At 44.0% G+C, this 14,768-nt stretch overlaps 1 protein-coding gene across 2 annotated transcripts in view; it reads left to right on the top strand.

The window, feature by feature from the left end:
* Positions 1-319: 319 nt before the first annotated feature.
* Positions 320-14,768, top strand: part of LOC149797327 (uncharacterized) — a 114,971-nt gene continuing 100,522 nt past the window's right edge. For both annotated transcript variants that reach the window (XM_089962053.1, XM_089962052.1), the window contains exon 1: positions 320-530. In XM_089962053.1, coding sequence (XP_089818179.1) covers positions 488-530 — 43 coding nt within the window. In that variant the 5' untranslated portion in view covers positions 320-487. The remainder of the gene's footprint in view (positions 531-14,768) is intronic.

Genomic DNA, 14,768 nt, shown 5'->3' with positions numbered 1-14,768 from the left:
AACTTGCAAACCCCTACTCCATTTTACTTCTAAACAAATTTTAGCACACGTCCGTAAAACTTAATAGCTGACCATTGTATGTTTCCACCATCAACCCACCGCTCAAAAATAGTTTTGGGCGCACCTGACATTTACGTACAATCAAATGTGCGATATCAAGAACAGTTCCCGAGGTTACTAGTAAATGAGATTTCACTTCATTTTACTGGTCAATGTATAATTCTAGAACGCTCCTTTCGTGTACCTCACTAATCTGTTATTGAAAGATCGCGTTTACAAGTGGCGTGTATTGTCAACTCAGTTAGTTGGGAGCTAACATGATGCATTTTCACTTCCTTGTAAGAACAAAAGTGAACGAGTTGGTTGCTCAACGGTAGGACAGAAACCATTTTGTCAACAAAGAAAATAGTTGTGTCGACGCTCACAAGGTCAAGCTTCAAAAAAAAGGTTCATTACTCTTTTTACTGATACCCACCCATATCCAGTCATGCGGCCACCAGTTTGGATCAGTATTTTATTCACATTCATTGGTGAGTACAGCCTAGAAATATGTACCTGTTTAGAACTTGAGAGTAACTTGTAACATATAGCTAACACTTTATATGAATATGTTTTCAGCCGTATGCAACTCGTAAATCCGGTTAGGCCGAAATGAATAGCTATACCAACTCAAATAGACCCATATTTACTAAGCGTCATCTTTTGAACCCAGATGGTCGTTATCAGTTTATGAGTATTTTTATTACAGTTATACACACATAATTTGTTTCAAAGCAACCTTGATAATTTACTAAATTATAACAAAATGTCAATTGTAACAAACAAAATAAGAAACTACAAAATTTGCATTTATTTTTAGACCACTTCCATCACAGTTTTCATCATTTGAAATCGCTTATAAACGACACGCATACATGCTATAAATAATAGTATTACTAATACTGCTACTACTACTACTACTACTACTACTACCAATAATAATAATAATAATAATAATAATAATAATATTTAATTAAGGAGGATAAGACATTTGGTCATGAAAGACCCGTCTGCCATGTTGTTGCCCTCAACATATTAACATATTGTATTTTAGTAAAATATCGTACACGAACACACTCATAAGTACATATAGATGATTCCAGCTGGAAGTTTCCAGAGCTGGAGACAAAGGCTTCTATGAAACAACGGCATTTGTGAAACAAAATAGGGCCTCCTTTGATAATTAATGACTTTGTATGATTCCATAGAATTCTTACATTTGTTATATTACGTTGGGCTTCAATGATTTCACATTATACCAATTTATTTGTTTCGCTAGTTTGATTGTTTTGACTTTAATGGAAGTGTAAGTAGTGAAGGGGGATACCCTACGTACAATGGGAATAAGCATTACAGAACCCCTTGGGACACTCTACGTACAATGGAAATTTAACATGGCGAAAAATCGTGGGACACTCTACGTACAAGGGGAATTAACATGGGAATAAATCGTGGGACAATCTACGTACAAGGGAATTTAACATGGGATTTTTTTTTTAATTTTTAAAAAAAGGGGTAGGCAATGGAAAGGCTATCTCTTTTCGAGATATATGGCTGGCCCTGAAAAGGGCCTTTGGTTTATGTTAATATGCCCTTAACATAAAGGGCATTTGCGACATCTTCTTTTCCTCAAACTTCGTCTTACAGCAGGGCCATACATCAGAGTCCTCTTGAGGCAACCTTGTCTCTCTATATAGACTCTTCTTATCCACAGGCTGCTGTTGGTCCTGTGGACAACGGTCCACTTGGATCGGACATACATGAGCATGTCCGTCCTGAACATCATTGTTGACACAAGGGTTGAAGATTCAACGTCTGTCCACATGTTGAGACTCCGAGAATAGGTGAATCAATGCAGTGAACGGCGCTTATTTATAGGTACAGGAAGGATTGAAACGGATTGAGTTCATTCACCAATCCGAACACGCGTTACAGAATTCAGTCAGCTCGCATCCAATCCGAAGAGTGCAGTCTGTGACGTCACGTAGTCTATATAGATTCGCTAGCGCTTGTGTGCAGTCAATCTATGCGACAGTGATTCAACATGACGGAAACTCAGAAAACGATCCATTGGGGTGCACCAGCAGGGGAGACTGCCCAAGGGAACTCGGACTTACTTTCAGAAGAGGTGAATTGGGATTTTGTGGATTTTCTCTCCTCGCAAGAATTTGTTCCGGAACCTTCGTTACCTTCTTCATTACCGCAAGTGGAGAATTTTAGACAGAGACAGAAAGAAGAATTGGAGAAATTTATACAACGACAAAAGGAAGCGGAACAGGCTTTTCTCCTACAGCAACAGCAACAAGAAGAAGAGGTAAGAAAAAAACAACAGCAAGAAGAAGTAGCAGCAAAGAAACAAGAGGGTGAAAATCAAACGGTCACGGTACTGTTGGACATTTTAGCGGAGTTAAGAAGTCTGAAACAAATGTATCAGACTTCTTTATCACGACCGAAGAGAATACGACCTTCCCGAGCTAAACACGTCAACCCTGTGACTAAGCCTACCGTACCACCCTTAGTGATTTCAACCCAATCATTATCATCATCATCAACATTACGCAGTCCAGAAGTAGGCCTTGGCCGTGGCAAAGGCATAAGGCAGTTAAAGTTGATTGCTTAAACTCACCCTTTCACCATGAAAAAAAAAGGCCCTTTTCAGGGCCACCCACATTTCTCGAAAAGAAATACAATTTCAATTTGCCAATAACTCGAAAAAAAACCCACCCATTTTACCCTTATAGTACGTGTCTGTGTATGAGTGCGTGAGTGTAGCTTCTTATTTTAAAATCACAACTCAAAGACACTTACCTTTTATCATTCATTTATTCTTTTCTCCATTTTTTACAATCCAATTCACAATTCACAACACAACACTTTAATAAAAAGTTCATTGACTTCTTCTTTCTCCTTGTTTACTCTCTCTGTTTTTTAAATTTCTTCACCGTCTTTTCCTCATTTTCTTCCCTTCTTCTTTTCTTCTTCTCCTGTTTCTTTGCCTCTTGTAAATAGAATTGTCTTTTTTCTTCATCTTCTTTCTCTGAAGAATCCCTCTCTTCTTCCGAAGAATCCCTCTCTTCTTCTGAAGAATCCTTCTTTTCTTCTGACTCCTCTTGTTTCTTTTTTGGGCAATCTGGAGACCAATGTCCTTTTTCTTGACAATAATAACAGGTATCTTGACTTTTGTCTTTTTTAGTCCCTGTTTTTGTTCGTTTTTGACGGTCTGGACACTCTGAAGACCAATGCCCTTTCTTCTGACAGATATAGCAAGTATCTTGACTTTTATCTCGAAAGGAAGGAGAGTAGTCCGTAGGCTGGTCTGAAGAGAATTTTCTAATGACCCCTCGCAAAGCTCTGACGAAACGTTCCATCTGGTTAGTCTCTTCCATCGTTGTGCTCGGCTTGAGAGTGAAATGAATAGTGAAAGGATAAGACACACACCCTTTTATATACGCTGGTCTGCTATGACTATAAAGTAGCTTATGGTGTTTGAACTTGAGTCATTTGACTTTTTGCTTTCAAGATGAAACGATCCCATTCATTCGAGAAGAAAGAAGAAAGTAAGAGGCAGAAACGTGATCTATCGCCTCGTACCAGGGCTGAAATCTTGGCACAAATTCATGCCAGTGATTTTGAAGAGGACATGAGTGAACCAGAATCCGAACCCTCTAAACCAAGTTCACCACCTTTAGTCAACCCTGAAAAGTACTATTCCATTCGAGAGACGGAAAAGCGCTCCTCTAGAAAATTTAGAACCACGGCTTACAAATACACAGTGAAGTTTAAAGATTTCAAGGCTGAAGTGCCGTTAGAGAAAGCAGAAGTGTTCATCACTGAGGTGTGGGATTCTTTGCTCACTGCACTCAAGCGACAATGTCAACCCAAAGAAGACGATCGCTTGAGACTTTCCATACAACACGACGGTTTGAAATCCCCTGTTTGGATCGAGTTTAGCACCCCTGCAGAATTGACTGCTTCCAAAGTCATGGACAAGATTCAACACGTACAACAATCTAATGATCAGTTTGACATCACCGATGGTAAAGCCACACTGGACATGACCCACGTCTCTCCTCCTCAAGGGACTGGACGCAAAAAGATGTTATTGGTGGACGACCTTCGCAACACCAAAACGAGTCTCGTCCGAATTAACAACCCTTATGACCAGATGTGTTTAGCCCGTGCCATCGTGGTGGGACGAACCTATGCCAACAAGAACGACACGGTAGAATGGAAAAGAACCTGGAACACTATTCAACGTTCCTATCGAGCCAAACAACGAAACGAAGCAGAACTCCTGTTGCAACAAGCCGGACTGTCCAAAGACACACCCTGTGGCATTCCTGAGATGCAAAAATTGCAAGATGCCCTAGCTCCACGATACACCTTGAAAGTGCACCCTCAAGAAGTGCGTGGGTCTCTGTTGTTTCGAGGCCAAGACTTTAAGGACGGAAAATACATTCACCTTTATCATCACGATGACCATTTCGATACCATTACCAGTATCACTGCATTCCTGCGATACGGTTATTACTGTGAGAAATGTGACCATGGTTATAACAATCGAGAGCAACACAAACATTGCGGATCGAAATGCACAGGATGTTTGGCCTCTTCACCCTGTCTGAGCGAAGAACCAGTGCCTTGTTCCACTTGTCTGCGCACGTTTGTCAGCCCTACCTGTTACCAACAACATTTGAAGACGCAAGGTTCACAGAAAAAATGCGCTTGTCAACTCCTCAGATTGTGCTCTACGTGTGAACAAGTCATACGTACCAATAATACCAAGGCACACGTATGTTCAGGAAAGAAAAAATGTCACATTTGTCACCACATCGTGGACTTGGAACACGAATGTTACGTGCAAAAATACCAACCCCCAGCTGAGAAAGAGGACGGTCACAAGAAGAAAGGCAATTTCATCTTTTTCGATTTCGAATGCATGCAAGAGACTGGCATTCACATTCCTAATTTCTGCGTGGCTCATCGAGCGTGCGAGAAGTGTATTCAAGAACCTATCTTCAGTCATTGCCCTCACTGCAGCAAAATTCCTGGAGGGCGTGAAAAAATCTTTCGGGGACCAAACACGTTAGCCGATTTTGCCCAATGGGTCTTAGACCCCGTCGACAAGACGTGGAGCCAAGAGGACATTGAACGTTACGGAGATTGTCATCGTCATGCCACGGTGATGGCTCACAATTTTTCCGGATACGATGGACAGTTTCTTCTCAGATACTATACGGAACAAGGCACCGAGCGTCCTAAAGTGACTTTGAACGGAGCCAAAATCATTTTCATGCAAGTGGGACAAGTACAGTTTAAAGATTCGATGAGTTATTTGGCCATGCCTTTGAGTCGAATGCCTAAAACGTTTGGAATGACAGAAATGGCTAAAGGGTACTTTCCACACTTTTTCAATACGGAAGCCAATCAACACGCCGTTCTACCCCATTTACCTGAGGCTCACTATTACGACCCCGACAACATGCGTACCGAACAACGAGAAGCTTTCTACGCTTGGTACCAGGCTCACGCCTCGGACCCTTTCGACTTTCAGGAAGAAATGCTAAAGTATTGTCGTTCCGACGTGGACATTTTACGGCGTTGCTGTGGAAAATTTCGAGAACTGTTCATGGAACACGGAGGGGTTGATCCTTTGAAAGAAGCTTGCACCATTGCCAAAGCGTGTTCCTTAGTGTATCGACAACGATTCATGCCTGAAAACACCGTGGCTGTCATCAGTCCTCAAACGACCCACTTTGTCAAACGTCAATACTCGTTCAAAGCCCTACGTTGGTTACATTACTTGTGCGACAAGGAAGACAAGTGGATTCAACATGCTCGCAACGTAGGGGGCGAAAAGACCATCGGAACGTATTCGGTCGATGGCTGGGACTTAGAAAACCCCAAGATCGTGTACGAGTTTAACGGTTGCTTATTTCACGGATGTCCCGTCTGTTACCCTGACCGTGGCACTAAAAATCAGTTTTTGCAACGAACCATGGAAGACTTGTACCAGGACACTTGTCAGCGGCGCCTAAAGTTAGAACAGGAAGGATACCAAGTGGTGGAAATGTGGGAACACGAGTACGATCACCGTATCAAAACCGATCCCGAGTTTAAATGCCTCGTGGAAAGTTACCAGTTCATGGACCCGCTGAACCCGAGGGATAGTTTGTACGGAGGAAGGACCAATGCCACCTGTTTGCTGTACCAAGCCGACGAAGAGAAAGGAGAAGAAATCAAATACTTGGACGTGTGTTCGCTATATCCCTACGTGTGCAAATATTGTCGCTTTCCTGTAGGGCACCCGCAATTGTTCACGGAACACATCGACCTGAAAAACATTAGACAATACGAAGGCTTGATCAAGTGTAAAGTTTTGCCTCCCACGAACCTATACCATCCCGTCTTACCTCACCATTGTCAAGGCAAACTGATGTTTCCCTTGTGCCGTACTTGTGCCGAAACGTGCAACCAAGACCAACCTTGTCAGCACAGCCAGGAAGAACGGGCCTTGACGGGAACCTGGGTCAGCGTAGAATTGTTCAAAGCTCTGGACATGGGATACCAACTGTTAGAAGTGTACGAAATTTGCCACTTTCCCAAGACACAACAATACCACAAGGGTGACCCTACTCAGAAAGGCATTTTCGCAGACTACGTGGATGCCTTTTTGAAACTGAAGCAAGAAGCCAGCGGCTATCCGTCCTGGTGTCACACTCCCGAAGACCAAATAAAATTCAAAGAGAAATACTACGAACAAGAAGGCATCACTTTAGACCACATCGAGAAAAACGAAGGCAGGCGATCGTTTGCCAAAGTGATGTTAAATTGCTTGTGGGGTAAAATGGCACAACGACCGTGTTTACCCAAGACGGAATATTTGACAGAACCTTCCCGCTACTTCCAGATGATTCACGACAAAACCAAATACATGAAACACGTGGACGTCGTTCGAGAGAATTTGATCTTGGTCAATTACGAAGAAGATCTGGACTTTGTACAAGACGACCCTTTTGGAAATGTCATCATTGCGGCTTACGTGACAGCCCATGCTCGCTTAAAATTGTACGAAGCTTTAGAACTGTTAGAAGAACGCGTCCTGTACTTTGACACGGACAGTTGCATTTACATCCATCACCCGATTCAACATCACCCTAACATCGAAGGAGACCGTTTAGGAGCCTGGACAGACGAGCATCCCGACGACAAGATTCTAAGTTTCGTCAGTGGTGGTCCCAAAAATTACGGCTACGAATACCGGGACAAACAAGGAGAAGTGCACACGACATGCAAAGTGAAAGGACTGACTCTGAATTATCGTACCAGTCGAGTGGTCAACTTTGGGGTATTGAAAGAAGCCTTGCAATCGGGAGAGGATGGAAACTTTAAAGTGACCACTCACCAACCTAACAAGATTGTACGTTTACCCACTCACCACATCGTCAGTCGACCCTTGGAAAAAGTCTATCAAATTGTATACCAGAAGCGAGTGCGACTTCCCAATCACTTTACCTTACCGTACGGTCACGTCGGTATTGGTCTGTATATAAAAAGGAACCCTAGGCAAGATCGATAGTTCATTGGGACTACCAAGACCGAGCGAACAAGATGAATACTTTGAAAGAGACATCGTTCCAGTTTGGGGATTGTAAAAAAGTTGTATCTTCCTCTAGTGTGACTAATACTGGATGGATAAGACCCAGGCATTGCGACGGAAAATGTCCGGAAGGAAACTGCGATTGTCCATGTGGTTACCATTGTAATTGCGTAACGGAGTTTGCAGACGAGTGCGATTGTGAGCCTTGCGATGTGTACGATGCTGTACGTTGTGACCTGAGCGATGCCGTAAAGCATCATGGGAACTTTAGTGTCCCTACCCCTATCATGGAAAGCGATGCTGTGCGTGTCAAACCTGTGGGATGCGAAAGTGATGCCGCTCGTCCTCTTGGACATTTTACTGGGTTTCGTTTTAAAGGGGAATGTTCACCTTCACGTCTACCCCCCTACGGATGTCATCCAGCCCTGAGCAAACTCCTGCCCATGTCACTCAATCCTCATCGAAACGAACCTGTGAAAGACGAATATTCGTTCCCTGTGCGTTTGTCGGAATACTGCGACTTTGAAAATCGTCTTCAATCGTTCAAAGGAAAATGGCCTAAGTATCTGGGAGGACCGACCCCCGAAGAATTAGCCAGAGCCGGATTTTTTTACTTGGGCGAAGGAGATAAAGTCAAGTGCTTCAGTTGCGGTGTGTCACTTCACCACTGGGAACCGCAAGATTCGGCCTACGTTGAACATGCTCGATGGTCACCGAATTGTCATTACTTACCTTTAGTGGGACCGAGACATTGAAGTAACTTCTTACCATAATAATCTGTTCATGAATACTTTACAAGAGAACATTCGTGCTTTGCCTGTGGAGTTGAGAGAACGCATTTACCGAGAGCTGGTCAAAATACAAGTGAAACGTAAAGAACAATTGCATCCGTTACGTCACCAGTGTTTGAACCACTGGTACCTTCAGGCTATACAAGGACTGATTGAGTTGAAAGTGTTCCATTGGACAGACATTGATCAACGACCTCCTGGTTATAAAAAGGAATGGTTTGGTATTGACGATTCTATCTACTACATTGTAAACGTACTGCATCGAATTCCAGAGGAAGAGTTAACGAATTACCAACATCTTTCACGCAATGTCAACTTAGTGAAAGAGGAAACTTCTGAACGAATTGTAATGTGTAGATTAGTGGTGAAACGATTTAGATTCGACAATGAATTAAAACCATGTTTGTGCAAACAGTACATTTCTTGTGTCAGACCAAAGAGGATTTAGTATGACCTATTCATGGATACTTTGCTAGAGAACATTCGTGCTTTGCCTGTGGAGTTGAGAGAACGCATTTACCGAGAGCTGGTCAAAATACAAGTGAAACGTAAAGAACAATTGCATCCGTTACGTCACCGGTGTTTGAACCACTGGTACCTGAAGGGTATAAGAGAACTGATTCGTCAGAAATTGTTTCAATGGTCAGACCTTGTTCAATACTTCCAGGCCCCCGATGATTCACGTGTTGATCATTTTGGTTACTTCGAGATTCACCTAGAGCAACCCATTGAGGAAGACGAGGTAAAGGATTACCAACATATTTTCCGTGGAATCTACTTAGCGGAAGAGGAAACTTCTAATCGAACTCTGACGTTTCGGTTACAGTATGCAAGATTTACATTCCCCACTGGAGAACGAAGATCACTGGCTAGAAAGTACGTGTATTCTTTTCGAAACAAAGAGACTATAAAAACAGGCAGCTATGCCACGACTTATGTCGTATGTAATCCAACAGATTCCGTGGAAGGAACTCAATGACCATATTCAAACCGTGGATCATTACCATCAATTATTACAAGAACTGTATCCATTCAATTTGGGACGACAAGTGGTGTGTGTCTTAGTGACTTGTTTTCTGGGATTTCGTTTACCAGCCGATTCTTTGTGGACTCTTTACGATCAGTACTTACCACCTCCATGGCCTTAAATGGTCACGAAAAACTCCTTTTGCTCAAAGCCTTGCGGTTTCATCTGGATACTTCTCGACCTCAACAGGAAAAAAAGATTCGTCAACTTTTAGCTACCCAGGACGTGTATGACGATGTGTGTGTAGCTTGTGACTTACACCCTCATTGGACAGATGTTCGTGACTGGAAAAAGGGGGGTTTTGAGGCTTGGACCCAAGAAGTGGCCCAGTATGCACAAGAGTTGTTCAAGGAAAAAAGTTACTTTTCAACCTGTGTTAGTGACGGTGCCAGAAGAACCCGTCACCGAGAACAACCACTCGCTTCAGGACAGGACTGTCATGGACATTCCTGAAAGGTCATTCCGGGAGGACACTTGTGTGACAATACCTCATGTAGAGACTGTAAGAACATTACACACTGTCCCTAGGACATCTTGGTTACCCAAAACATGTTGTACAGACACTTGTTTATATTCCACTTTGATCGCTTTGCTGTGTTTTATATTCCTGTACATCACTATTTGGGTTGTATGTATTTTTGTCTTTCGTGTTCATATTTGAAACATTCAATAAACGTGTTCTGAAAAAAGTATATAAACTCTTGTCTTGTTTGTTTTTCGTGTCACAAGTGACATTTCTCACACCATGGCTACCTCTGCTGTCTCTACTCCCTCTTCCTCTACTGTCAAAGTCATCGACGAACACTTAGATCGTGCCAGTTGGGAGGCTTTGTATCTTCGCCATCCCTTTAACATGCTCATTGCTGGACCTAGCGGTTCAGGCAAAACCGAATTCGTCAAACGTTTGATCGAACATAAACATCATTTGATCGATCGGCCACCTCAACGGATCGTGTGGTGTTTACAAAGAGTGGCAATCGGCGTACAGCCTTTTGCGAGAAAGTCAATGCGATTCCATCGTGTTTGTGGAAGGCATTCCTAAAGAAGACGACGGCATCGTCTCTGACTCCCGTCTAACCCATTTGGTCATTTTCGACGACATGTTAGGAGAAGACGAAGAAGAAATTAAATTGTGGTTCACGCGCAAAGGGCATCACCGTAATGCCAGTGTCGTTTACATCACCCAAAATTTGTTTCAACAAAGTAAAGCCCATCGCACCATCAGTCTCAATGCACATTACGTGGTCTTGTTTAAAAGCCCTCGAGATAAATCGCAAGTGCAAGTCTTAGCCAAACAGTTAGGAACGCCTTGGCTGACTCAGGCGTAGGACGATGCCACTCAAACGCCACACGCCTATTTACTCGTCGATTTGAAACCTACCACTCCCGAGGATTTGCGATTTCGTACCCACTTGTTTCACCACTGGTGCCAAGACGGAGGGCCTGTCCTGTACACGTCTCCGTCCTCGACTTCATTTCACTCCCCATCAAAAAATCTATAAAAACCTCAGACCCTTTTTCGTCTGTCTCACACTCAGTGCGAACATGACGTCCCTTCAGTCGCATCTTCCGGTCAAATTGATTTGTGCCTTGTATGGCATCAGTCGAGAAAAAGATCCACAAACACGAGCTCGTGTCTTAGAAGCTAGTCTCAAAGAAGTCTTACGATGGTTCACGGTGACGGCACGTCAATTACTCCAAGGAATCATTCAGATTCCTCATCAAACCCAACGCTTTTTCGATCGAAACAAAGTCGCTTTGGTCCAACTGGCCGATCCCCGCATTGACACTCAAACCAAAAAACAAATCATTTTGAAACCTGGAGGGAGCGGTACTCTAGGAGGGGTCATCATTCGCTCACTCTTAAGATGGGATCCTAATGCCCCCAAAGTTATCCCTAAGACAAAAGTTCAACGAAGCCCCAAGAAGAAAAAGAAAAAGACCAAGTCCCCAAGAAGAATAACTTCTCCAGTGGCAGGACCCTCCTCTTACCAGACACCACCCCGAAAAAAGAAAAGAAGCCCCCAGAAAAAGAAACAGAGAAAAAGTCCTCAGAAAAAGAAAAGTCCACAGAAGAAAACTAGTCGCAAGAGAGGCACTGCGGCCAGGACGCAGCCTTACACTCGCAAACCACGACCTGCCACAGCGGTGACTGTGTCTCCGACAGCCTCACGTTTATCCACTTCTCCGTTGATGTCACCAGGAACTGAAGAGTACTTGGAGACGTTAATCACACCAAGAACTTCTCCGTTGATGACCCCCAAAAAAACTTCCCCAGTGGCAGGACCTTCCAATTTAGCGGCAGTGGCTGCTGCTCACAAATTACCTTCTCCCAAAATCAAAGTCCATGAAAGATCGGGCATGTTACAAAGTTTACTGGATTTGTCCAAGCAAGAACTGACTCGATTTAGTCCGTTACGTACCCCTGCACGACGTGTCATGCCTGTCCTCAAACTAATACGACGTAAAGACAATCAGTGGCGACGCGTTCCAGTATAAAAAAGGCCTGTGACCAAGTAGGGTATCAGTGTTCTTTTGGTGCTCCTAAAGACTCAAAGATGTCACCCTCCAGAAAACCCCAAGGAAAGAAAAGGAAAGGACTGCCACCACGTTTAGCCAAACATGGGGACCTGTTATCTGTCCTGTCCAAAGCTTCTCCACCCCTACGAAAAAAACTCATTCAAACGGCCTCCAAAGAGGTCATCGATACCGTGTGCGAATGTTGTTTGAACGTTTTGAAAGGCACGATCCCTTTGTCCAAACACCAGAAACAATGCTTAGGCAAACATCGTCACGTTCTTCGCCAAATGGTTCAAAAGAAAATTCCCATTCGTCAAAAAAAGAAGATGTTGGTTCAACGTGGAGGCATTTTGCCTCTCTTGTTAGGCCCCATACTGAAAGGAGTCTTGGGAACCATGTTGGGAGGACTGATGGGAGCAAGATAAAAAGGCCTTCGAAAGTCCCACGATCTCAGAATCGACCCCTGACAACCCCATGGAAGGACGAAAACTAGCTTTAGTGCCTTACAAACGATGGATGGAATACCATCGGTGGCAAGAACAACGCACCCCGCATTTACCTCCCAATCCCAATTTGAGCGAGATGCCCCAGTTACAACACGAATTGCAGTCCTTGATGGATCGCCAAGATTTGTCCGAAACAGAAAAATCGCAAAAGTACGGTCAACTCTTGCAACGACTGCAACTCTTTCACCAGAAAGCTTTAGACGAAACAGCTTTACCCACTCTAAAAGATTTTAAGACCTTGATGAAAAGTCCAGCACCATCATCATCATTACCACCACTACCATCCCCAAGGGTCACCAGAGATGCTACCCCACAAAGACCTGAGGAAGAAGAGATGCGTGAAGTGTTTCAAACACCGTCAGCAGCTCCCATTTCGAGTAAGATTTCAGCATCCTTGTTGACCCCGTCCCCTACACCCCAACGAGAAGAAATGAAAGCTTGGGTTAAAAAGATGATGTCCACGCCTCCTTCGACAGAAGTGAAAAAGAAAGAAGGGAAACCAGAAGCGGAAAAAGAAAAGAAGACCAAAGCCATTCCATTGCCACCACCACCACCACCACTACCTTCGACTTCTACTCCCGTAGCCCATCGGACACGTAAATCCGTTTCCAAACCACCCTTTCGACCCACCCAAAGTAGCATCACCGAAGAGTGGGTGACTTATTAACACGCCAACACAAAATAAAAAATGGAAAAAGTCTTAGCCAGCATTTATACGATCCCTCACATCCTGCAGGTTACGCAGGAGTTCAAAAATTGTATCGTGCTGCCAAAACTCGACTGAAAAGTCTCCGTTTACCTCAAGTGCAACGATGGTTACAAGAACAAGCTACCTACACTTTACACAAACCCATTCGACGCAAGTTTGCCAGAAGTCGCACCCGAGTGGAAGGCATCGATCATCAATGGCAAGCCGATTTAGCCGATGTCTCTCATTTGGCCAGCTACAATCGTGGCTACAAATATTTGTTTTGTGTCATCGACGTCTTTTCCAAATTTGCCTGGGTCGTGCCCTTGACTTCCAAATCGAGCAGCGAGTTAGTGCGAGCCCTGCAACGGGTGTTGAAACAAAGCGGTCGTCACCCTCTTCGATGGCAAACGGACAAAGGCACCGAATTTCTGAACCAAGCTTTCCAAAAAGAATTAAAGAAACGTGACATTCATTTTTTTACCACCGAGAATCCCGAAACCAAAGCCAGCATCGTGGAACGTTTTCAACGCACTTTGAAAGAACGCATGTGGAAATATTTTACGCATCACCACACTCTGAAGTACATCGACATCTTACCGCACCTGGTGCAAGCGTACAACCAATCTTACCATCGAAGCATCGGACGTGCCCCGCAAGACGTGACTCCCGACAACGAAGTGCTGGTGTTTGAGCGTCTGTTTGGTACGTCCCCGACGAGGGCTGTCCCCAAGAAAAGTGGAGAGTTGACCGTAGGAGATTGGGTACGCATTGGCAAAACCAAACGCACTTTCGACAAAGGTTACTTACCTAACTGGACGACCGAACTGTTTCGCGTCACTGGACGAGTACATGGCCGTCATCCTGCCGTCTATAAATTGGAAGACATGAACGGAGAAGTACTCAAAGGAACGTTTTATTTGCCCGAGTTACAACGTGTCACCAAAAAAGAAGACGACGTGTACGACATCGAAAGCATTCTCGAACGCAGAACCCGTAAAGTGGGCAAACGACGTGTCAAAGAAGTCAAAGTACGTTGGAAAGGATATCCACCCAGTTTCGATTCTTGGATCGACGCTTCGCAAGTCATCGACTATAAAAAGAAGTGACCATCATGCCCTTTCACACAGCAGACGCAGCTACGTCGACCACTCCTTCTTCACCTAGTTCTTCTGTGCAAGATTTACAAAAACAACCCTTGTGGGTGTGGTGTGGAGAACGTGTGCCTAAAACGCAAATCGTCTTTTTCTGCCAAATCTTCGTGGTGTATTGTGTCATCGGGGCAGCCATTGCCAATTTGAGTTTGCAACAAGGAGACAAACAATTGTGGACCATTTTATTGAGCAGTTGCATCGGTTACCTGCTTCCCAATCCCTCCCTGAAATTCTCCTCGAACGGGAACGTTGTGTCCAGTGCCAGTGTCAGTCACCAGTCCAACCACAACCACAACCCCATTTTGGGCGGAGACACGCCTCTGACGTCCAGTATTAACCCCTCGGACAGCCACAGAACTCTGGAATTATGAGTCACGAAAACCAATTTTACTTAACCTTACCCAGTGACAGTTCCATGGAGGTGTTTCCCCACAACAAGTTGT

The sequence above is a fragment of the Sinohyriopsis cumingii genome, chromosome 6 (assembly GCF_028554795.1).
Source record: "Sinohyriopsis cumingii isolate HCF-2022 chromosome 6, ASM2855479v2, whole genome shotgun sequence".
Taxonomy (NCBI): domain Eukaryota; kingdom Metazoa; phylum Mollusca; class Bivalvia; order Unionida; family Unionidae; genus Sinohyriopsis; species Sinohyriopsis cumingii.
Note: the sequence above shows the minus strand (reverse complement) of the source record. Positions and strands in the feature narration are given on the sequence as shown.